Raw genomic sequence first — 22,832 nt, 5'->3', positions numbered from 1 at the left:
CATGATTCAATGAGTATAAAATTTTTAGTACCAATCAATCCATATAATAGTTTGTCCACCATAAAAAATTTACCATAATTGGACCAAAGAATTTGCAGCTACGAATTATTTCAGTTAATTATATAAAAGTTTCAATTTAAAGCCACAAGAAAAACTTTATACTAAAGAATACCATATTTTATGTTTAATGGCTCATGTGAAGTTCAACTAAATTGGATTTTCTATTTTTTAATTTCAGTGATTTACAATGATTTTTTAAAGATTCAGCCAAAATAAATAAATAAAAACAAAACCGCCTTCAAAACTGCTTATAACAAGGTCAAAGAGGTAAAGATGAACGGTTTGAAAAGTTGAGAAAAGTATTTTACCTGATTATATAGAGTTTAGGAAAGAAAAGTAGACTTTCACAAAATTTAAGAGAGATCTTTCCCAAAAAAAAAAGTTAAGGAAGATAATATAGATTTTTTTTCTTTCTGTGTTGGGCATGAGACGTTGTGGCTTTGGGCTCAAAGTTATGTGGGCTGGTATATGCCAGACCATGTTGGGCTTCAGCCTGGTCCCCGACTTGGTCCTTGCACTCCGCTTCAGCCGGGCCGGAACAACCGAATCGATCAGAACATGCTTAATCCATTTCCTCCAAAAAAAAAAAAAAACAGATGCTTAATCCTGGAGTAGGCGATCGCTTAATCCTCAAGGAGACCTAGCACAATATACAATATGTGCACTTCTCGTTCCTTTCAGTCGAAGCATCTGCCCTGTTATATATACCCGATTCATATGTCCCACAGATACACCTCGTAAACATTTTTCATTCCATTCCATAATATCATCATCCTTCGAAGCAACTCGATCGACATGGAAGGTACCGACCAGGTGAGGCCCTGAAATCCGCCATTGAATTCTGCAGTTGTCTCTCTAGAATTCCACCTGTACTTTTTACTTTCTACTATATATTCGACATGCGATTGTTTTTGCTTTCCAGATAAATAAATAAATTCTTTTTGAAAGATAGTTTTCTGTATGACTTGCTTGGGTGCAGAGCAATCCTTGCGCGATATGCCTCGCCGCCATGGGCGCCGCCGGCGGGCAGGCCATCTTCACGGCCGAGTGCTCCCACACCTTCCACTTCCACTGCATCTCCGCCAGCGTCGCGCACGGCAACCTCGTCTGCCCGCTCTGCAACGCGCGCTGGCGCGAGCTGCCGTCCGTGGTGCAGCCGCAGCCGGCGCCGATGCCGCGCACGCAACCGCAGCCGCTGCGACGGCCGGAGCGCATGCACCATGTGCAACCACTGCCGATGAGACATGTGCCGCTGCATGGCTGGCAGCCACAGCTCCATCCCGAGGAGCCTCAAGTGTTCGACGACGACGAGCAGGTGGAGCCGCCCTCCTCCGGCGACCAGGCGGCTGCTTCATTCAGATCCGGTGGGACGTTGGCTGTCACGACGCACACCGAGTACTCCGCCGTCGCGAGGGACTCGTCGCGCGACAACTTCGCCGTCCTCGTGCACATCAAGGCTCCCGGGATGACTGATGCCGAAGCGGCGGCCGGCGACGCGCCACGCGCGCCTCTCGACCTCGTGACGGTGCTCGACGTCAGCGGCAGCATGATCGGTGCGAAGCTGGCGCTCCTGAAGCAGGCCATGGGGTTCGTCATCGACAACCTGGGGCCCCACGACCGACTCAGCGTCGTGTCCTTCTCCGACAGGGCGCGCCGCGTCACCAGGCTGCTCCGGATGTCGGGCGACGGGAAGGCCGCGGCCAAGAGCGCCGTGGAATCCCTCGTCGCGCGCGGCGGCACCAACATCGCCGAGGGGCTCCGGACGGCGGCCAGGGTGCTCGAGGAGCGCCGGCACAGGAACACCGTGTCCAGCGTCATACTCCTCTCCGACGGCCAGGACACCTACACCGCGCCGCGGTGGTCGCGGGGCCCCGGCGCCGGCGCCACGCCCAACTACGAGGCGCTCGTGCCGCCGTCCTTCATGGCCACCAGCACCAGGGACTGGTCGGCGCCGGTTCACACATTTGGGTTCGGCAACGACCACGACGCGGCGGCTATGCACGTGATCGCTGAGTCCACCGCCGGCACCTTCTCGTACATCGGGAACGAGGCGGTCATCCAGGACGCGTTCGCGCAGTGCATCGGCGGCCTGCTCACCGTCGTGGTGCAGGATGCGCGTGTCACCATCGCTTCCAGGCACCCCGGAGTACACGTCGGCTCGATCAAGTCCGGGCGTTACGAGAGCCGCGTCGACGAGGACGGCCGCTCCGCTTCTGTCCGCGTCGGCGAGCTCTACGCGGACGAGGAGCGGCGTTTCCTGCTGTTCTTGACTGTTCCAGCCGTGGAAGCAACGGACGGTGAGACTGCTCTGATCAAGGTGAGCTGCAGCTACAGGGACACGGCTGGAGGCACCCACGTCGACGTGACGGCGGGGGACACGGTGGTGGCGAGACCGGAGCAGGTGGTGGACGCGGAACGCTCGGCGGAGGTGGAGCGGGAGCGCGTCCGTGTGGAGGCGGCCGAGGACATCGCTGCGGCGAGGGCGGCGGCGGAGCGGGGCGCGCACCAGGAGGCGATGGAGATACTCATGAGCAGGCAGCAAGCGGTGGTGCAGTCGGGGGCGGCGCTTGGCGGCGACGCCGCGATGCAGTCGCTGGGAGCAGAGCTGCAGGAGATGGGCCAGCTCGTTTCCAACGGGAATAGCTACGCGCGGTCGGGGCGCGCATTCATGCTCTCTGGAATGTCCAGGCACTCGCACCAACGCGCCAGCGCCAACATGGTAAACATGGGCGGTTACATGAACATGGCCGCGGAGGCGTCGTCGTCGTCGTTCGCGACGCCGGCCATGCGAGCCATGCTGCTGCGGTCGCGGAAGGCACGGGAGGAGTCCTCGGTCGAGCAGCAGCAGCCGTCCAAGGCAAGAAAGGAAGCAGAAAGCTCTGCACTACCAGAACCAGGAGTGGTAAACCAGTAGACGTGTTGCCCTGTGAAAGTTATCTTAAATTCACTCACACTAGCAATAAAACCATGCGCGGAATACTATTTTTGTTTTGTTTGGTTTCTAGATGCAAATTTGTGTGAGGAATGGATGAGTAAATTGAAATTCAGAGCTCCTTTGCCTCCTTGTATTGCTTTTTGGACGTTTTCGTTAAGAACAGGTGGTTGTGTTCTAATAGACTTGAGGTTCCATTGACCACTTATATTATTGTGTTGCTCGGAAAGAAAAAAATATATATTGAAACAGCGCAGAACTTTCCGCGCGATTCCTAATGATTCAGTTCTTCGCGAAAAGAAAAAGATTTTGACTACTATAACAATTAGTGACTCAACATAGACTAACTAGATTTAAAAAATTTGTTTCGTAAATATAAATTGCACAACTAAATATTTTTTATATATTTAATATTTCAAATATGTGTCCAAATATTTGATGGGAGTGGGATGGGGTGAAAAGTTTTTTATAAGAACTAAACAAGGCCTTAACGAAAGTTCAGCAACAATCTGCTGCCGGAATTTTCGGGGCATTTCTTAGACTTGTGCTGGTAGGTAGGTCGGAATATTAGGGTGTAATAGCGTGTCAGCTTCGTCTCCTTTTTTATAATATTTTCTTATTTTGGTAATATAATCGGTGTGACCTCAAAGTCTAGCCATCTGACATCCCTAAGTACAAACATTTTTGTTCTCCACACTGTTCGCTTTTCTCATAAACGTACTGTTCGCTGATTTATTACAATAATAAAACACTGCTGACGGATAGAGATAAACTCAAACGAACAGACTGATTATCATAATTTTAGGACGAAAAAATAACCTAAGTCAAACTATCCTGGTTTCAACACCTGATAAAACTAAACTAGAAATACAACAAATTCTCATCATAATACTCTTAGGCCAGTCTCAATGGAGGTTTCACCAGGATGTCATGCACATTTATTAGAGCGCCATGTCAGCAAAGTTGTACTTTTTGCATGAAACGAAGAGGAGAGAGAAGGAAGTAGTTTCACCATGGTGAAACTCCACGGGTGTTGTTTCCCACGCGGTGAAATGGGATGAAATCCCCACTGAGGGCTAAATTGTTTCACCATCTTGCAGTGATCCAATCATTTTATAGTAATTAAATGTTTTGCCCAGCCTAGAAAACGTCAAGATGAAACTCATGCATTGTGGAGGTTGTTTCATTATTCGTTTCATTGATGCATTGTCAGCGGATTTGTTTTGGAAACAGTGCATTTAAACAACACACTGAGACTGGCCTTAGACTCCATTTGGATTCTTGGAATTGAATTTATTCTAATAAATTATAATTTATGCACATATTAAGTGCTACAGCTGTAGAAGATTTCTGTTTCCGAAATCCAAACATCGTTGGCCACAAACGAACCAAAGGGAAGCGAAAAGCAAACCAATCGCTTGTCTGGTGTTATACCGAAAATCCAAGTATGTAAAAGAGTCGAATCAAGCAATGAGGATATATGACCTCCATGCATACGATCACGCATTCACGCTACATCATCGAGGAGGATACAAAATTCATGTTGAACGTGTCGCCTCTCGTCACCTTCCTGCTGTCGCCGGCGGCAGTTGGATAAAGGTGATTTTTTAAATTTCATTGGAATGCAAAAGTCGACACGTACGCCGGAGGCAGCGGACTTCGCTTTTAGTTTTTTTTAATCTACTTCGCTTTTAGTATTTGATTGCACGGTTCGAGGGAGGTGCCCTCTATTTCTTTTAAAAAATGATTTCAAAGGGGGCCAAAATACAAAGGTTTTCCACTAATAATAACACAACAATCCTTGTATATTCCCCTCCAGTCCTGAAGGTGTTAATCCTCGAGGAGACATGCATTGCACAGAAGATGTAACAAGGATTACGGACAAATATCGTGCAGACCGAGGATTCTATTCTATGACTTCCATTTTTTGTTTAGGGTTTTAAGTCGGCATCAGTGTATCGTGGGAGCCACGACGGTATATCCAAATATCCAATGGTGTCATTCTTTTCCTTTCAGATGAAGCATTTGGCTTGTTTTTATTTATACCCAGAGCCACCCCACTGATTCTATCATTCTCATAGCACCTCGCTGAGATGGAAGGTCCTCAACAGGTAGAAAAACTCTGCTAAACTATGAAGTGTTCTATCATATTTTCCATCGATACTACGTATTCAAAAATTTCGGTTAGCTCAAATGTGATGATCTATCTCGTTTCTATTTTGTCCTGACATAAAAAGAGATAATTTTTTCTGAACTCTGGTTATATTTTCTCCAATATGATTGTAATATGGTTTTAGTTTTAGTTTTAGTTTCAGTTGGTTCCCTCCTGACTGTTTTGGCTTCTGTATCAGTGGGCTAGGTTCAGTTTCAGTTTAGTTTCAGTTGGGCTAGGTTCCTTGTTTCAGCTTCTGTTTTTTCAGTGTTGTTTCAGAGTTGGAGTTCGGCGCTCATAGGGGCTCCAACTCTGAGCGGTGATTTAACAAAAAAAGCCTTGTTTTGTAATTTCGTTTGTTTTTTTTTCTCTCGTCTAATTAAAATCTGGCAAAAACTCTTGTCGCCTTTCTAAAAAAATCTAACATGTTTTTGCAGTGATTTAATATTTCAGATTAATATTTCAGAATTGTGTCTTATCTCGTCCCTTGAACAGACTATTTCAGTGATGTGTGAAACTTTTGGTTTGGATGCAGAGCAATCCTTGCGCCATATGCCTCAGCGCCATGGGCGCCGACGGCGGGCAGGCCATCTTTACGGCAGAGTGCTCCCACACGTTCCACTTCCACTGCATCTCCGCGAGCGTCGCGCACGGCAATCTCGTCTGCCCGCTCTGCAACGCGCGGTGGCGCGAGCTGCCGTCTGTGCGTCCGTCACAGCCGTCGTCGATGCCACCCACGCTACCGCGACAGCCACTTCCCCGCATGGTGCCCATGCACGGAGTGCAGCCTCCGCCCGTCCCCGCCGGGCAGCCGCTGCCGCAGCCCGCGGAGCCAGAAGTGTTCGACGACGACGACGAGGTGGAGCTGCCATCTGGTGAAGACAACCAGCGACAAGCTACCGCATCCAGTGGGATGTTGGCCGTCAAGACACACGTCGAGTTCTCGGCTGTTGCCAGGGACTCGTCGCAGGACCACTTCGCCGTGCTCGTGCACGTGAAGGCTCCGGGAGTAATCGTTAACGAGGCGGCAGCCGGAGATCGAGATGCGCCGCGCGCTCCACTCGACCTCGTGACGGTGCTGGACGTGAGCGGAAGCATGCGCTGGGACAAGCTTGCCCTGGTGAAGCAGGCCATGGGGTTCGTCATCGGCAGCCTCGGCCCGCACGACCGTCTCAGCGTGGTGTCCTTCTCGTCCGGGGCGCGCCGCGTGACCAGGCTCCTGCGCATGTCGCACACCGGGAAAAGTCTCGCCACAGAGGCGGTGGAGTCCCTCAGAGCGGGCGGCGGCACCAACATCGCCGAGGGGCTCCGGACAGCCGCCAAGGTACTCGGCGAGCGCCGGCACCGGAACGCCGTCTCCAGCGTCATACTCCTCTCCGACGGCCACGACAACTACAGCATGCCGCGGCGGGCGCGGGGCGGTGTGCCGCCCAACTACGAGGTGCTGGTGCCACCGTCCTTCGTGCCTGGCACCGCCAGCACCGGTGAGGGGTCGGCGCCCATCCACACCTTTGGTTTCGGCAACGACCATGACGCGGCGGCGATGCACGTGGTGGCCGAGGCCACCGGCGGGACGTTCTCTTTCATCGAGAACGAGGCGGTCATCCAGGACGCGTTCGCGCAGTGCATCGGCGGGCTGCTCACCGTCGTGGCGCAGGAGGCCCGCGTCGCCATCGCCTGCGGGCATCCCGGAGTCCGTATCAGCTCGGTCAAGTCCGGGCGTTACGAGAGCCGCGTCGACGAGGACGGCCGCTCCGCGTCGATCGCCGTCGGCGAGCTCTACGCGGATGAGGAGCGGCGCTTCCTACTGTTCTTGACTGTTCCACCTGTGGAAGCAACGGACGGCGATGACACTCTTCTTCTGAAAGCTCGTTGCAGCTACCGAGAAGCCGCCGGTGGCACGCACGTGGACGTGACGGCGGAGGACACGGTGGTGGCGAGGCCGGAGCACGCGGCGGACGCGGAACGGTCAGCCGAGGTGGTGCGGGAGCGCGAACGGGTGGAGGCGATCGAGGACATGGCGGCGGCTAGGGCGGCCGCGGAGCGGGGCGCGCACCAGGAGGCTGCGGAGATACTCGGGAACCGGGGGCGAGCCATGGCACGGGCGGCGGAGCGAGTCGGCGTCTACCGCAACGGGCTGGGGCCGCTGCGGGCCGAGGTGAGGCACATGAGAAAGCGCGTGGCGAACCGGGAGAGCTACGAGCGGTCGGGGCGCGCGTACGTGCTCGCCGGCCTGAGCTCGCACGAGCAGCAGCGCGCGACCACGAGGCAGCTGCGCCCCCTGCAGAGTGTGGTGCAGCCCTCGGCGGGCAGCGTTGGCGGTGCGGAGGCGACCAACTCGGAGGCTGATGCCGGCGATGTGGAGGCGTTGGACTTGGACACGGACTTGATGGAATATTCCGATGTCGGTGGACCGGCCGGCGAGGCAGGGACGTCCAACGCTGCATCGGCCGATGCGGCGTCGAACGAGGCGGAGGCGGCGGCGTCGTACCTGACCCCGGCCATGCGCGCCATGCTGTTGCGGTCGCGCCAGGCTCGGGAGGCGGCGGCTGAGCAGCAGCAGCAACCGAAGGCTGCAGAAGAAGCGGAGAGCTCTGCTGCATCGAAGGAAGTGGCGGAGCAGTAGATGACTAGGGGCTCGTTCCTTTAAGGCCATTCCTAGCCAGGAATGGTTTTTGTTGAAAATTGACTATACAAATTACACTAGCATTGTTGGTAGGAATGGTTTCTGGTCACCATTCCCTGCCAAACAAACGCAGCCCGATGTGTGTGTGGCATCGTGATCGTGTATGGTGTTGCAATTTGTCTCTGCCCTGAATAATCTGGAGAATCTGCATGTTTGGAGAATTCTAAAAAAAACTGCATGTTTGGAATTTCTTTCTGAACCAAGTAGAAGTTTACTGAGGGTCGATGATTCGACTTCTCCGCCGCCGTCTGCGCTTGCTGCCGCAACGTTACCAAATCCGGCGATATGCTGCCAAATCCTCGCCGATGCCCAATTGAAGATTTCAGCGGAAACACACACAGCAGATGCCGCAAATCTGACAACCAAGTACCGAAGCCCCCCTGTTTGGACTGCGTGACACGGTTTATACGTGGGCTTCTTCCCTCTGGCCCATCTTCGGCACGACCGTCTACAATTTGTTTGGCCCACGTCGTGGAAGATTTGTTCTTGAGGTACTGCGAAGGCCGACCGGGCGACCAGTACTCCTCTCAAGAAAAGAGTGGGCCAAGATTCTCCAGTCTAAAACGACTAGAGGACAGGCCCAATGGCTTGCAGTGGCTGTATGAATTAGGCATAACTTCTCGACGTTTCTTTCGTGATGAAAGCGAGGCGATTCTTTTTAACAGAAATGGAGAAGCTTTTTGCCCCCGCAGAAAATTTATTGAACAGAAATAAAAGGGAATACAAGAGTTTTTGACAACAAAATAGAAAACAAAGAAAGTAACAAAGAAAATAAAGCTGAGCAGCAAAGTTACAACGGAATTTGGATTCATTGCTCAAATAAAATCTAATCGGAGAGGAGCTGAAATGCTGAATCTATTTCACATAGCAAGGCGATTTGGATCCTGACATCGATTTTCACGGCTCCTCCTCACCTCTAGTGGCTGCTCTGCCGCTGGAGGTAGAGAGGAGTTATACGGGATTAATAGCCGGTGTATATACTTTCCCTTGTTAGCTTATCTCCTTTTGTGTAGATTTTAAAAGTCATTTAAGACAGCGATAAGGTCTCTAAAACACAACTTTAACCTTTTATTTTTATAAATGAAATATTTAGAAAAGAGGTTCAAAAATAAACACAACTTTTATGAAATTATTTTTTTAAGACAAATATATTTATATAATTTTTACATTTGCAAACTCAATAATTGAAAAGTTATTGATGATTTATATTCTCAATGTTTGACTCAAACCTTATCCAAAACGATTTATAAATCCTATATGGATGGAGTATCTAGGCAGGTTTACTCCGTACCCTTCTTTAGCGACGGTTGTGTCCCCCCTAGCTTGCCAACTCCAACAAGCTTAGCATCTGTGGTGGCCGTGTTCTCCCCCCCCCCTCCTCTTCTCTCGTTGAAGATCCACCATGGTTGGCAAGCTCTAAGCTCCGTCCATGACACCCTCGCTGGCTCAGCCGCCAAAGGCACCATTAGGGCCCCTAAATCGTTGAGGCTCCTTCCCCATCATCGGGTCGCCCTGCCTCCCCACGGTTGGCCTAGGCCTTCTATATCCGCCGGAGTTGGGAAGGAGAGGGGGAGGAACTCATCGGAACCCTAGCCACTGTCGTCGTCGTCGTCGTCGTCGTCTCCGGTGAGCTCAGATCTAGGAAGAAAAGAAAGGGGCCTACTACCTCGCCGTCGCTACCGAAGAGGAGGGAGGGATGATCTCGCCGGCGCAGAACCCTAGCCATCGGCGCTTCTTCTACTTCGACAAGGGCGCGGAGGGAGAGAGAACGCGGGTCGTGTCGGGAGAGGGAGTGAGGCGCGGGCGTGGCAGAGTAGAGTTTCCGTATTTGAAATTGGAACTTTTCTCTATTATCAAAAGAAAAAAACAACGACAATAAAAAGTTGGACATCGATCGATCCGGACTCCGCGTGTCCATGCACGAACACCCCTCCCAAAAATGACGTGGATGCCTCCCGCACCCAACCACCGACGGAGGCGCCGGAGACGACGGACGAGCGTGTCTGAACGCCGCCTGCGTTCGAATCCAATCCAAAAGCGCCCCCAACACCGATGACCGATGCAGTCCAAGCGTCCAACCAACGTTACCAACCCCAGCGCCGAAAAAACATGTGGCCGAGCGGGACGTGGTTTTGGTCGCCGAGCCCGAGCAGAGCTAGCTGTGGGCTGCGGCTCCCGAGTCGTCCCCGTCCCCGTCCTGCCCTTAGCTACTTTTCCACGCAGAGACAGGTTCAGCGATGCGCCAGCACCGGCGTCGCCGCCGGCCTGCGCTGCGCTGCGCTGCATTGCTTTCTGCTGGGTGATGAATCCATGGAAATTTCTCTCTTTCTTGGGCTTGGGCTTCTAGAGCCGGGGGCGCCAGGTTTGAACGAGCCAACGAGGTAGGAGGGCCGCAGAGCACATGGGCACTGATTAATTCGTGATGGCAACAGGAAACGACCAGCCACATCCAGCTAGCTAGCAAATAGCGGCATGCGGTGGCGCGAGTCGTCTCTTCTGCATTCCATTTGTTACGATACGACGTCGGCGGCGCGGCGCCCATGCATGTGGAGACCCCATCGATCGGGGAATGAACAAAGCAAAGTGGCATGTGCCACCGCCTCCCTCCTTGGGCAATAGTACTCCAGTCCAGAGAGAGATGGACGATGGTGGGTGCTAGCTAATACGTAATAAGTTGGGATGTGTAGATAGAGAAACTTCACGTCCAATTTCGTCTCTTTCCGCTCTCTCTTGGGGTTGGGGGTGTACTGTACCTGTACGTACTCTTCTGTTCTTGAGCGTTCGATCGGTCACACGACGTGTGTACTTAGACGTTGCAAGCTTTGCTTTCAGAGTACCCACTATGGATGATCTGGCCAACTGTCGACGCTGACCAAGTGATTGATGGTGCATGCACCCAGATTGATAGGAGCGTTGCCTCAACTTTATTTTGATTTGATTTGATGCCACCTCCCCGGGTTAGATTCGGAGAGTGGACTTGTTGGTTTTTGCAGCTCCATCTCTTAGTCCTTTATTTTGGATAAGTACACGCAACCCAACTCTAATTAGTACTCCAGTTTTATCTTAGGCCTTGTTTAGTTCACCATAAAAACAAAAAAATTTTCAAGATTTTCTGTCACATCAAATTTTGCGGCATATGCACGAAGTATTAAATATAGTAAAAAACAAAGACTAATTACACAGTTTGTCTGTAAATCGCGAGATGAATCTTTGAGCCTAGTTAGTTCATAATTGAATAATATTTGACACAAACAAACGAAAGTGCTACAGTGCTCTGAACCTAAAATTTTTGGAAACTAAACAAGGCCTTATACTCCAGCACTACTAGCTAGCTAGTAAGCATGCACGAATGTATGACATATATATAGCTAGCTGTTTGGCACTCGAGTTGAAACCGTGGATCGATGTCATGCTGATTGCTGGCAGCTGCATTGGATTGGCATCTTGATGTGGTTACACGTCCAGATCATGGGAAAGGGAAACAAACAGCTGTCGTATCGTACCGTACCCGTATGCAGTAGTATGCTACGATCGAATCATGGCGAACGCAAGGAGGACGATGTCTCTTAGCCTTGGATATATCGATCCGCCGGTCTTGCAAGATTGTCGTTACAGGTCTCTCTCCGCCTTTGACATTTATATACTCCACCTAGTTGCAACGAGTATATCTGCAGTATGCATGGCAACTCTCATTGGTTCGTGTATATGCATAGATGGGGATCGAAGTCGTCGTCGACAACTCAGCAGCTCCTCGATCGTACGCGGATAATAATCGACATGACGTTATTCATAACCACAGGGGTTGCCCTCGGATGGCAAAAAGTCAACTTTCTGCTATAGTATAAGAGAGTCGACATTAATTAATTACAAGTTAGTTGCTACTACAGTACAGTACTTATCCAGACGTTTATGTCAACGGTATACGTAAACACATGTATTTTTTTTAATATAGTTATTGTCAGCATAGTCTGCGCGCGGAACATACCATTGCCTCAGAAATTATTTTGGATATACCCGATAAAAACTCTTATATGACATGGGTCATTAGGTCACGTGGAATCTCATTTCGATTCGTTTGAAATTAGTGTTAGTGTCGGTGCAAGATAAAAGAAACCATGATTCCGAAAAAAAATTGTGCAACACATGCACAACTGGACAAGCAGCAGTGTGCACACGATAATTGTATTGTATCCGACGCGTTTTGTGTTGGATGACGATGCTATCGGTTCTTGGTTTGGTACGTACTGTACGCAGTAGTGCTGAGGACCGGTGAATAACCTTCATTCACTCTGAGCAGCGCTGCCTTTTTTGACGAACCTGCTGATACTCCTAACTGCAGTGTTGGGAATATACCTACGTTTCTCTTTGTTATGTTTGGTGGCTCGGTAGCAACTAGGTAGCACCACAACCTTGACCGGAACACACGACAACGCCAAACCACCAAACGAAATACGGAGCACGTTTCTTCTGATCGTAACAGGATTAATTAGCATCGATTTCTTTAATTGTATTTTTAGCGCTTATAAGGCAAATGAACACGACAAGTATCGGACCAGGTCCGGACTCGCTGATGCAAAACGCACGCAATCTATCGAGGTCCGTGCCGTGCCGTCCCGCCCAGCACAGCACCCCACAACGAGTGGCCGACTGGCCCTAGAAGGCACGGCGAGGGCGGATGCGCGCATGCAGCCGCGGATACCCGACCGAGCGCCACCCAGCCCAGCGAGCCATGCCGCAGGGCGCGCGGCACCAGGCACGCGCGCCTTTTGCCTTGCGTGTAGTGCAGTGCAGTGCAGCGGCCGCAACGCCCGTGCGTGTCGAGACGGCCACGGCGCCGGCGCGCCGTGATCGTGACCCGGGTCTATTCGATTCGAGCCCGGGAAGCGCACGCAAGCGCTGAGGCCTAGAGGCACGCGCGGCTGCTCCAATCTACTACTCCCTGGACGTTTTTTACTTTTGAGATACATGAAAGTTCGTTTTTTTTTTGTAAATTATAAAAAAAATTAAGTCATGTTGTTCGCGTCGTACCGCATGACGTTGGCCATGCTGCCTGCCCGGGGATGCTGAGACCGCGGCGGCCGCTGAGTTTGCCGTACGTAAACCAAGCCCAGCGATCAGCCGCTCCGCGCCGCGTGATCGGAGATGGGATTGGGAGACCATATGCCGCCGATCCATCATCCTACGCTGTGTTGATCTTTGGCAGAAGTGCAGGTGCAGCACAGCTTCTGAAATCTGAACGAGCCAGGTCCACGGGATGGATGGATTGCCGCCTGTCCCATCCGGCGCTATGCGCTCACTGTAACTGAAAATATTATTCGTTGATTTACTTTAAAAAAATATATTATTAGCTAATAGATAAAATACGGCTGATAAGACAAGTGACCTTTTGTCATTTGCTTGTTTGCAGCGGGATGCCACCGCTACAAGGATAACTGGATAACGATCTTCCTGATTGACCCGCAGCTAATCTTTGATTATTCGGTCAAATGGTATCCTACCTCATTCCTTAGAATGATAAGCGTATTTCCTACACGAAAATAAATCAAATTTAAGAAAACATATAAACACTTTAAGCCATGCATGAAGATTGCATCAACATATCTATCTATAATCAAAGTGTTTTTGATATGACATTGTTTTTTGTTGCCAAATGATAACATACCGTAAGACATTATGGTCCAATTATATTTTTTTATATACACTTTACAAAGAAATGTCCAGTCTGCAAGACCTGGCAACCTTGTTTAGTTCGCAAATTTTTTGAATTTTTAGCTACTATAGTACTTTCGTTTTTATTTGACAAATATTATTCAATCACGGAGTAACTAGGCTCAAAAGATTCATCTCACAAATTATAGGTAAATTATGCAATTAGTTTTTATTTTCGTATATATTTAATACTTCATGCATAAGACCAAAAATTTGATGTGACGGAGAATATTGAAAATTTTTGCGAACTAAACAAGGCCTAAAAGTCCCCTTCACCACGTTAACAAAAGAGACAAAAAGCGTGTTTGCGTATGCTTTGCTACTGTACACTACACGCATGCCAGCATTGCTCGTTTAACCGTTCAAGTGAAAAGAATCATACTCCGTTGCCTTTTGTGGATCAGCGTGTTTACTACTAATTACGACCATCAATTAACCAAAACCCGCTTCATTCCCACGTGCGCGACATTTCTACATCGAAATGATAACTGGAAAATTCCTTGCGTGAGTATTCTCTCCACTGTTTTGGACCTGTCACTTCCAAAACACATTTCTTTATGCAGTACTTCTTTTCGTTAATTACGATTTTTTATATAAGATATATAGTGACAGTATTTATAAAAAATTATAAATGCACCGGGGCAAATATGCTTATACTATCTTCCAATATGCAAACTTAACAAATACTTCCTTTGTCTCTAAAAGCTATATTTTTTAGAGTTATCCTAAGTCAAACTTTTAAAACTTGGACTAAATTTATAGAAAAAACGTTAAAATTTATAGTACCAAATCAATACCATTAGATTTATCATAGAATATATTTGCATAAAATACTTATTTTATATCATAGATATTGATGCTTATTTTTATAAAGTTAGTCAAAATTAAAAAAAATTGACTGACATGGATTACAGGAGTTGAAGCTTTCAGAAATAAAGGGAGTACTTCAAATATTTGTAACCAAATTTTAGAGTACAGTTAACTTATGGCAATCCCTCATTGTAACTAGATGGACTATTATATGGGTGAAATCCAAACGTCAAGTTACATCACCTAGGCCTTGTTTGGTTCCTCTTGCTAAATTTTAGCTAGCTAAATTTTAGTTATCTTAGTAGCTAAAGTTCCAAACACATTGACTAATAGGAACTAAAATAGTTTAGTTTCATTAGTCATCCAAAAGTAGCTAAAATAATTTTAACTAGCAAATGGAACCAAACGGGGCCCTATTCTATAGGTGTTTAGTTGTGAAAAGTTTTTAGATTTTGGACACTGTAGCATTTTCGTTTGTATTTGATAGTTATTGTCCAACTATAGACTAATTAGACTCAATAGATTCGTCTCATAAATTACAGATAAATTGTGCAATTAATTTTTGTTTTCGTCTATATTTAGTGCTCCATGCATGTGTCACAATATTTGATGTGACGGGAAATCTTGATTTTTTTTAAATTTTGGGGTCAACTAAGGCCTTGTTTAGAGCCTATTCGCTGGTCTAAAAAGTCATGATTGAAATAATTTTTATTGATTTATTGTGAGAGAAAAACACTGTTGGCTGACGAAAAAATACGGTTTATAAGATGCGAAACCTTTTTTGTTTTGGGAACCATAGAACATTCGTTTTTATTTAAAAATTATTGTCCAATTATGAACTAAGTAGACTCAAAAGATTTATCATTAATTTTTGTTTTTATCTATATTTAATATTTTATGCATATACACAAGATTCGATGTGATAGAAAACTATAATTTTTTTTTATTTTTGGGGTGAACTAAACAAGGCCTATGCTGAACTTCTTCACATGTATGCCGAAATTCAAGATGATGTATAATCCACAGTGCTTTTCCGAGGGGCAAAACGAGAAGTTGTCATTTGTCAACCACGCAGCACCATCTCCCTTCTCGGTTTCCCTCCCCTCTCCGTCTTCCTCTCCGTTTATATTTCTCCACGGCCTCTCCGGCTCTTGCTCTGCCCGCGACGACCAAAAAAACCCCCAACACCGAACCACACCAGCACGCCACGCGCCCGCGGCCACCGCAAATCCCGCCTCCTCCCACCGCGATGGGGAGAACCATTCATCCCCGAGCTCCGCGCTTGTGATCTCGCTCGCACCCAACAATTCCTCCGCCGAGGCCGACCGAGCAGGCACCGACTACCAACATTTCGTTCGTGCGCTCGAAAGGAGCCGTCGTTCGTGCTCCAAGGACCGAGAGGGGGGGGCGGGCAATGGCGGCGGCGTGGGCCCGAGCGAAGCGCGCGCTCGCCACCTGCCTCTGCGTCAGCTTTCCCGCGCGCCAGAGGGCCATCGAGGACGCGCCGCCGCCGCCGGCGGTGGAGGCGCCGTCTTCAGTGTCTGAGGACAAGCTGGAGTCCGCCTCCGTGTCCGTGCGGCGGCTGACGAGCTTTGGGAGCCGGAGTTCGCAGCAGGTGGGGATTTCATCTCTGTTTTCGTTTTTTTTTCTTTGCCTGTTCTTCTCGATTCGTGTGGCGTGCCGAATGCCTGAATTTGTGTGTATGGAGAACTGGAGATGTGGAAGAAATGTCTGCTTTGGCGTTGGATTTCGTCCGGATTTTGGCCGTGTAAAATTCGGAGCAAAAAAGACGGCGGTTTTGGTTTGGTGCTGGTCAAAGATCCCCCGTTGACTACTACTATTAACTTTAGAGGTTGCTCAAATGGCACATGCTGACTTGCTCCCTCGTTTTCATCTAGATTCGTTAGTTCTAGGCGTTCCCACCCTTTTATATTGAAGAAATATTAGAGGGAGGAGAAAACAAAATTTAACTCGAATTGCCGGGCGGGTTACTCACTGGATTGAATTTTGAAACCAGAAATCTCAATAATATACAGCATAACGAATGGTGGGTGTTTTTTTTCCACGCTGCATTTTTCCTGCGAGCTTATTAGAACTCTGAAGAAAGTTGCATGAGTCATGAGTGCATACAAAGTCTTGTGGTGTGGTACAATTTTTAAAAATTAAAACCATAGGCTAACATGTTTCTGTCCTGTAGTTTTTTCCTTTTCTTGCTTTCTGCTTTTTTTTTTGTTTCTTTCTTCGTTCCTTGATGTACTTCTTCAGAGACTTCTGGTTTATTTTACTCAATACATTTTCTTTTTAAAAAAACATGTTTCTGTTGAATCACGTGCTATACGGCTGTAAGGGGTTTCCCTAGTTTTTCCCCCTCAAAAACTGTTTTCTGGCTGATACTTTTATTGAAAGGGAAAGAGCTGTGTTATTGGGCAGCTGCCTGCACCTTGTCTGTCCATGTGGTATGCTTGGTTGGTGGGTGCAGTGCATCCCGCGGCTGCTAGGAAAAGTGAAACTTACAACTAGGATATTCTGATATGCTGTACTCACGGTTATAGACCTAATCTATCCAAAGACGATAAACTACCCTGCTTGTTCGAGTGAAAAAAAGATGCTAAACTAGTCATGTGTCATTTTAACGCCTTTTAAGCTGGATGCATGTAACTATTCGTTGCGGTGCATGCTGCAATCTATTTTCTACCTGTGTTTATTTATACTCAAATCTTTATGTCATAATCTTTTGATCAACAATGATAGCTAGCTGTCGTTCAGCATACTACTCTTGTTGGGCGTGTTTTACTTGCAGGCAGGCATTCCTGTGGTGGCATCAGGATGTGCTACTTGTGGTTCTCAAACTTGTGTTTCACAACCTTTTTGACTTTTTTTTTTCCGAAAGGTGGCAAAAGATTTTGCTGGATTTTTATTAGAGAAAAAATCACAAGATTACAGCACTGACTCTATACTGGCAACACCTCTGGCCACAGGCCCAAATTTTTTGACTTGGTGTAAAATCCGTTTTCAGGTCGTCTTTGCAGTTCCCACAGAATTGTATCAAAATCTGCATTGCTTTTATGTGTTTTGGTGTCTTTGTAAATTGAAAGTACCCTTTTGTAAATCTGCATTGCGTTAATGTGTTCTGATGTGGTTATAGATACTTATATACTTCACAAGTCAGAGCAGAGTGTATGCTTTTTTGTTAAGTTAGCAAGTTCTGATACTAGATATGTGACCTTTCTTTAATTTTCTTGATTTCAGAAGACATGTGCTATTTGCCTTGGTGGCATGAGATCAGGGCAGGGACATGCCTTGTTCACTGCTGAATGCTCCCACAAGTTCCATTTTCACTGCATCTCTTCAAATATCAAGCATGGCAACCTCATCTGCCCGATATGCCGCGCTGAGTGGAAAGAACTCCCAGGCGCTCAACCTGCAGATGCCAATTATGGACGAGCTAGAGTAAACCCATTAAATTGGCCCCAGGATGAAGGGCACATGGCTGTTGTCCGCAGGCTTTCCCATACATACAGTGGAAACCTGCAGGAGCACCTCCCTTTCTTCCGTACTCTGGAGGCAGGCATTTTCAATGACGATGAGCACATAGATCTTCAGTCTGATATGAACGACGAACATAATGCTATCACTGGTTCAGTTAAAATCAAGGCATATTCAGAATTTCCAGCTATTGAACAATCAGTGACCAAGGAGATCTTTGCTATCTTGATCCATCTCAGGGCTCCAAAATCTTCACACTCAGCGAGCTCCCGTGCACCTCTTGACCTTGTCACTGTGCTTGATGTCAGCGGTAGCATGGCAGGGACCAAAATTGCACTTCTGAAGAATGCCATGAGCTTTGTTATCCAAACCCTTGGACCCAACGACCGCCTGTCTGTCATTGCTTTCTCATCTACAGCACGTAGACTCTTTCCTCTTCGGCGAATGACATTAGCCGGTAGGCAGCAAGCCTTGCAAGCTGTCAGTTCCCTTGTTGCAAGTGGTGGCACAAACATTGCTGATGGGCTAAAGAAAGGCGCTAAAGTGATTGAGGACCGTCGGTTGAAGAATCCTGTTTGCAGCATCATTCTTCTCTCTGATGGTCAAGACACATATACACTCCCTTCTGACAGGAATCTACTAGATTACAGTGCCCTTGTCCCACCTTCAATCCTTCCTGGAACAGGCCATCACGTCCAGATCCACACCTTTGGTTTCGGCTCAGATCATGATTCTGCTGCCATGCATGCTATTGCTGAGATCTCCAGTGGCACATTCTCATTTATCGATGCTGAAGGCTCGATCCAAGATGGATTTGCTCAGTGTATTGGTGGCCTCCTGAGTGTTGTGGTTAAGGAGATGCGGTTGGGCATTGAGTGTGTTGACAATGGTGTGCTACTGACTTCCATCAAGTCTGGTGGGTATACAAGTCAAGTTGCTGAAAATGGACGTGGTGGTTCAGTTGATATTGGTGACCTGTATGCAGATGAAGAGAGGGGGTTTCTGCTCACTCTACATGTCCCACCTGCGCAGGGACAGACTGTGCTGATCAAACCAAGTTGTACATATCATGACGCTATCACTATGGAGAACATCGAAGTACATGGTGAGGAAGTAAGGATTCAGCGCCCTGAGCATCATGTCGACTGCAAAATGTCTCCTGAGGTTGAGCGTGAGTGGCACCGTGTTCAAGCCACAGAGGACATGTCTGCCGCACGGGCTGCAGCTGAGGTAGGTGCTTTCTCTCAGGCCGTGGCAATCCTCGAAGCCCGTAGGAGGATACTGGAGTCACAAGCAGCACAATCTTCAGATAACCAGTGCCTGGCATTGATGACGGAGCTGAGGGAGATGCAGGAGAGAGTGGAGAACCGGCGGAGGTACGAGGAATCAGGCAGGGCTTTCATGCTGGCCGGCCTGAGCTCACACTCATGGCAGAGAGCAACTGCACGTGGGGACTCAACAGAGATCACTACCACTATTCATACCTATCAGACGCCAACCATGGTTGACATGCTGCAGCGCTCTCAGATTCTCGTGGCACCCACTGCTGACATGCTGAACCGCTCCCCAACTGTGGCGCCTTCACAGAGGTCTCCACATAGGTTCAGCCGGTCATCCAGGTCCAGGACAACAAAATCCTTCTCTGAGCAACTCCTGTGATGCATCCTGATCATGACGCAGGTCTAGCTATAACTGTCAAAATATTAGGTGAATGTAATCTGTTCATTTTTTTAGTTTATTCCTACAGCTGATACTTCCATTTTCAGTATTCTATAGCAGACATGGGCCTAGAAGTCCTGGGGTATAAATTGGTTTGGTGTACATGGTTGGAATTTAGAAAGGATTTGTTCTGTAAATAAACTTGTCCCTTGAATTCTGGTCAATAAGCACAAGCTAGCTTTGGGGGTGAAATCATTTGGGTATATTTCTTTTGGGCCATATAAAACAGTCTGAATCTGATAGCCTCTTTTGATCATGTTTCTTACGCCTGATTCGCTCGTTTAAAGAGCTACTGCAAATCAAGCTCAGTCTATGCAGATTCCATAATATTAAACCATAAGTACTTGTCGGAAGATGTTAACCAAAGTTTGATAAACTTACAATTCTTGGTATAGAATAGAACCTGAACTTGCAGTTCGTGCCTGATTCTGCAGGTGCTGTTCAGCCGTTAGTAGACAGACTGTCCGTGTAAGCTAATGGAAAGAATGCAGATTCTGTCAAGATGTTGCACTGACAAGGTGCATATAGTCTGGTAGTTTTTCAAGTAGGAGTTAGGCACTCAGCAGTTGTTGTTGTTTTCTTTCTTGACAAAGTTTGAACCTGATAAACTGGTGCAGATAATAAATCCATGCTAGCTAAAACATGATCTTGATTCTTGAAACCAAAATTACATGAAGGTATTTCAACCTTGTAACAGGATAGCGTAAACAGAGGGCCCTTTGATACAATGCTACTTGCTCATGGTTCATGGGTAAAAGAAAAATAAAACATGAAGCATGATCAAGACCAACTATTCTCATAGGAAAATTAGCATGTCTCTACTTCCACTAGCAGTATCCTTGCCTTGCAGCAGCTGAAACCTGAAGAACCTCCTCTTCCACTTTCTTTTTTTTTTACACTGGCATACACACGCACACGTACGTACTAGCCGGCTAGTACTCGCCGCCGCTGGAGCCGTCACCGTCGCCGCATCCCTCGCCGTCCACCAGCCTCCACAGGCTATCCCACAGCATAGCGTCGTCGTCGGCCGGGAGCGCGCAGCACTGCTCCGGCACTGGCACCGACATCATCGGCGACACCGGGCTGCAGTAGCACTCCGCCGTGCTTTGCAGGCTGTCCATCATCGCCATCACGGCCTGGTGATCAGACTCCGGCGGGCTCTGCTGCTCCAGCTGCTGTTGTTTCACCACCAGCTGCTGCTGGTTCTGCTGCTGGAGCAGCATCTCCTGCTGTTGCTGTTGCTGCTGCTGCAGGAGCTGCAGGCTCTGGAGGTACTGGCGGCGCTGCTCCTGCTGCTGCAGCTGGTACTGGTGCAGCAGCTGCGCCCGGGCGCGCCGCGACGGCCGGGCCTTCTTGAAGTGCGTCCTCCAGTAGTTCTTGATCTCGTTGTCCGTCCTCCCCGGCAGGCACCGCGCGATCGCTGACCACCTGCACGCACCACGCGACGACACGGTTCAGTTTTCCCTTCCCAGCAAGGTTAGGCGCCGCCCACCAACGAAGATGTGATGAAAAAGATCGATCAGCAACAGTGCCGGAGAGGAATCTAATCGGCTACAGTGTGCTCCACACTCTAGGCTCTATCTAGTTCTCGCATGTACATGCATCTCACATCATTGTATTACTGACTGATGCATTTGTATATATATATTTTTTTGGAAAGGAGCATTTGTATATATTCTTCAATCATCATTGTGTACGTCGTATGCGTACGTACGTGTACGTACCTGTTGCCGAGCATGGCGTGCAGCTGGAGGATGACGGTCTCCTCGTCGGGGGTGATCTTCCCCCGCTTAAGGTCCGGCCGGAGGTAGTTCACCCACCGCAGCCGGCAGCTCTTCCCGCTCCGCCGCAGGCCTGAGCATGCCATGGCCGATCGTCAGCACTCAGCAACAACGTACGCCGGCGGCGAACACACACTCGATCACCAAGACACACTTGCCATGCATCAGCACCAGACGTACAACACATACCTGTGAGCTTGGCGACGGAGTTCCAGCTGCCCTCGCCGTGCTGCTGCACGTACTCGGTAAGCAGCCTGTCCTCCAGCGCCGTCCACGGGCCCTTCCTCCACCCCTCCTGCAGCATCAGGCTGCTGATCGCGTCCATGCCACCTTAATTAGTTTGCCTAGCTATCGCTGGCTATATATCTATATATGACTAGTATAATTAATAAGCTCTGTCTATATATGATGACTGCAGCAGCTAATCTATTAGCTATCTCTATGGAGTGCTGGGCTCTGGTTCCCGGCCTGTATGACAGCTAGAATCTGGGCGGCCATGCTCGCCATTTATACGAGCTCGCAAGTTGGGGCTTGGGAGCTGCGGAGGCGATGGATGTCACGTCATTTTCGCCGGCAGGGGTAACAATTCCACTCCCACTTTGGCTAAGCTTCCTCTGGATATTATTATATTGTCTCTGCCCCTGGAAAAGAGCTCACCCTACTAGAATGTTGTGTGGTGATGATGCAATGCAACGCGAGATGCAGCAAGCTAGTCTTGCTGAAAAGCATCTTAGCGTGTTGCCTCGTCAGCTAGCTAGCTCATTATTCTATTGCAAAATTCCTGATCAATCATGCCTTACGATCTTTTTTTTCTTAAAAAAAGTCCATCCCTTACGTGCGTGATGGTTATCTATCTATCAGGTTCAGAATATGTAGACTTTCCGTGTACAATGAATGGCTGTATATACTAAACTAAGGACAGACCGTATTTAGATATGGCGTTGCTGGTGGCCTAAAATACTAGTTAAGTGATGGAACACAGATGGTTTGTAAAAGTAGTAGTACTACTACTACTACTACTAGTAGTAGTAGTAGTATATGTTGTGCGTCCAAGTCACTGGACAGTGGGCCCCTCAGAAGAAGGAATTGATCTGTTGTCAGAATGAGGCTGATCAATGCAAGGGGACATAGGGTACTTAGTTTAATCGCTATGAGATTGCCTATCCCTGTCCCTGTTGTTCCTGAATCACTTGCTGGATGCATTACCATGAGGCATGATATGATGAACGCATGCTGAATTGCTGGCAGCAGGCATATTATGTTTTTCTACGCGCGTGTGCCAGTGTCACTTTGCAATTATGCAAGCTGATCGGTGACTGAGCTACACTACTGAAAGTCTGAAACTGAAGGGTCAAACTAAATGAAAAGGCAAGTCGTCGCTACTCGCTAAGCATGAATATGATTGCAAGTGGAGTGGACGATCTCTCTTTTCCACCAACGTAGGGGAGTTGAAGCGGTTAAAGTCATGGGCACTGCATGATCTCGCATGCTAATGTT

At 48.3% G+C, this 22,832-nt stretch overlaps 4 protein-coding genes across 5 annotated transcripts; 3 read left to right on the top strand and 1 right to left on the bottom strand.

The window, feature by feature from the left end:
- LOC8080584 (uncharacterized protein sll0103) lies at positions 669-3,111 on the top strand. The gene is made up of 2 exons (XM_002468486.2): positions 669-873; positions 1,040-3,111. Exons 1-2 carry the CDS (start codon positions 856-858, stop codon positions 2,972-2,974), a joined length of 1,953 nt encoding a protein of 650 aa, XP_002468531.1. The 5' UTR covers positions 669-855; the 3' UTR covers positions 2,975-3,111.
- Positions 6,004-7,770, top strand: LOC8080583. Its single transcript, XM_002468485.2, has one exon. It carries the CDS (start codon positions 6,058-6,060, stop codon positions 7,768-7,770), a length of 1,713 nt encoding a protein of 570 aa, XP_002468530.2. The 5' UTR covers positions 6,004-6,057.
- LOC8085504 lies at positions 15,420-19,718 on the top strand. Of its 2 annotated transcripts, none has more exons than XM_021451723.1 (2): positions 15,420-15,964; positions 17,602-19,718. In XM_021451723.1, the coding sequence occupies exons 1-2, from the start codon at positions 15,764-15,766 to the stop codon at positions 19,492-19,494; spliced, it is 2,094 nt and encodes a 697-aa protein (XP_021307398.1). In that variant the 5' UTR covers positions 15,420-15,763; the 3' UTR covers positions 19,495-19,718. The 2 variants fall into 2 exon arrangements, with proteins under 2 accessions (XP_021307398.1, XP_002468529.1); XM_002468484.2 differs by having other exon boundaries at positions 15,421-15,964; positions 17,599-19,718.
- Positions 20,173-21,941, bottom strand: LOC8085503 (transcription factor MYB2). The gene is made up of 3 exons (XM_002465833.2): positions 21,525-21,941; positions 21,279-21,408; positions 20,173-20,982 (listed from the first exon to the last, which is right to left on the bottom strand). Exons 1-3 carry the CDS (start codon positions 21,658-21,660, stop codon positions 20,487-20,489), a joined length of 762 nt encoding a protein of 253 aa, XP_002465878.1. The 5' UTR covers positions 21,661-21,941; the 3' UTR covers positions 20,173-20,486.

Source organism: Sorghum bicolor, chromosome 1, assembly GCF_000003195.3.
Source record: "Sorghum bicolor cultivar BTx623 chromosome 1, Sorghum_bicolor_NCBIv3, whole genome shotgun sequence".
In the NCBI taxonomy this organism is placed as follows: domain Eukaryota; kingdom Viridiplantae; phylum Streptophyta; class Magnoliopsida; order Poales; family Poaceae; genus Sorghum; species Sorghum bicolor.
The sequence above is the reverse complement of the archived record's forward strand: the minus strand, read 5'-3'. Positions and strand labels throughout refer to the sequence as shown.

Excerpts from the sequence above, each read along its gene's own strand:
- LOC8080583 (XM_002468485.2), top strand. The coding sequence starts at position 6,058 with ATGTTGGCCGTCAAGACACACGTCGAGTTCTCGGCTGTTGCCAGGGAC.
- LOC8085503 (XM_002465833.2), bottom strand. The coding sequence starts at position 21,660 with ATGGACGCGATCAGCAGCCTGATGCTGCAGGAGGGGTGGAGGAAGGGC. Across the intron at positions 21,409-21,524 it reads CTCCGTCGCCAAGCTCACAG|GCCTGCGGCGGAGCGGGAAG; the intron begins GTATGTGTTGTA and ends TGGCATGCTCAG. Across the intron at positions 20,983-21,278 it reads CACGCCATGCTCGGCAACAG|GTGGTCAGCGATCGCGCGGT; the intron begins GTACGTACACGT and ends TGGTGCGTGCAG.
- LOC8085504 (XM_002468484.2), top strand. The coding sequence starts at position 15,764 with ATGGCGGCGGCGTGGGCCCGAGCGAAGCGCGCGCTCGCCACCTGCCTC. Across the intron at positions 15,965-17,598 it reads GGAGCCGGAGTTCGCAGCAG|AAGACATGTGCTATTTGCCT; the intron begins GTGGGGATTTCA and ends TCTTGATTTCAG.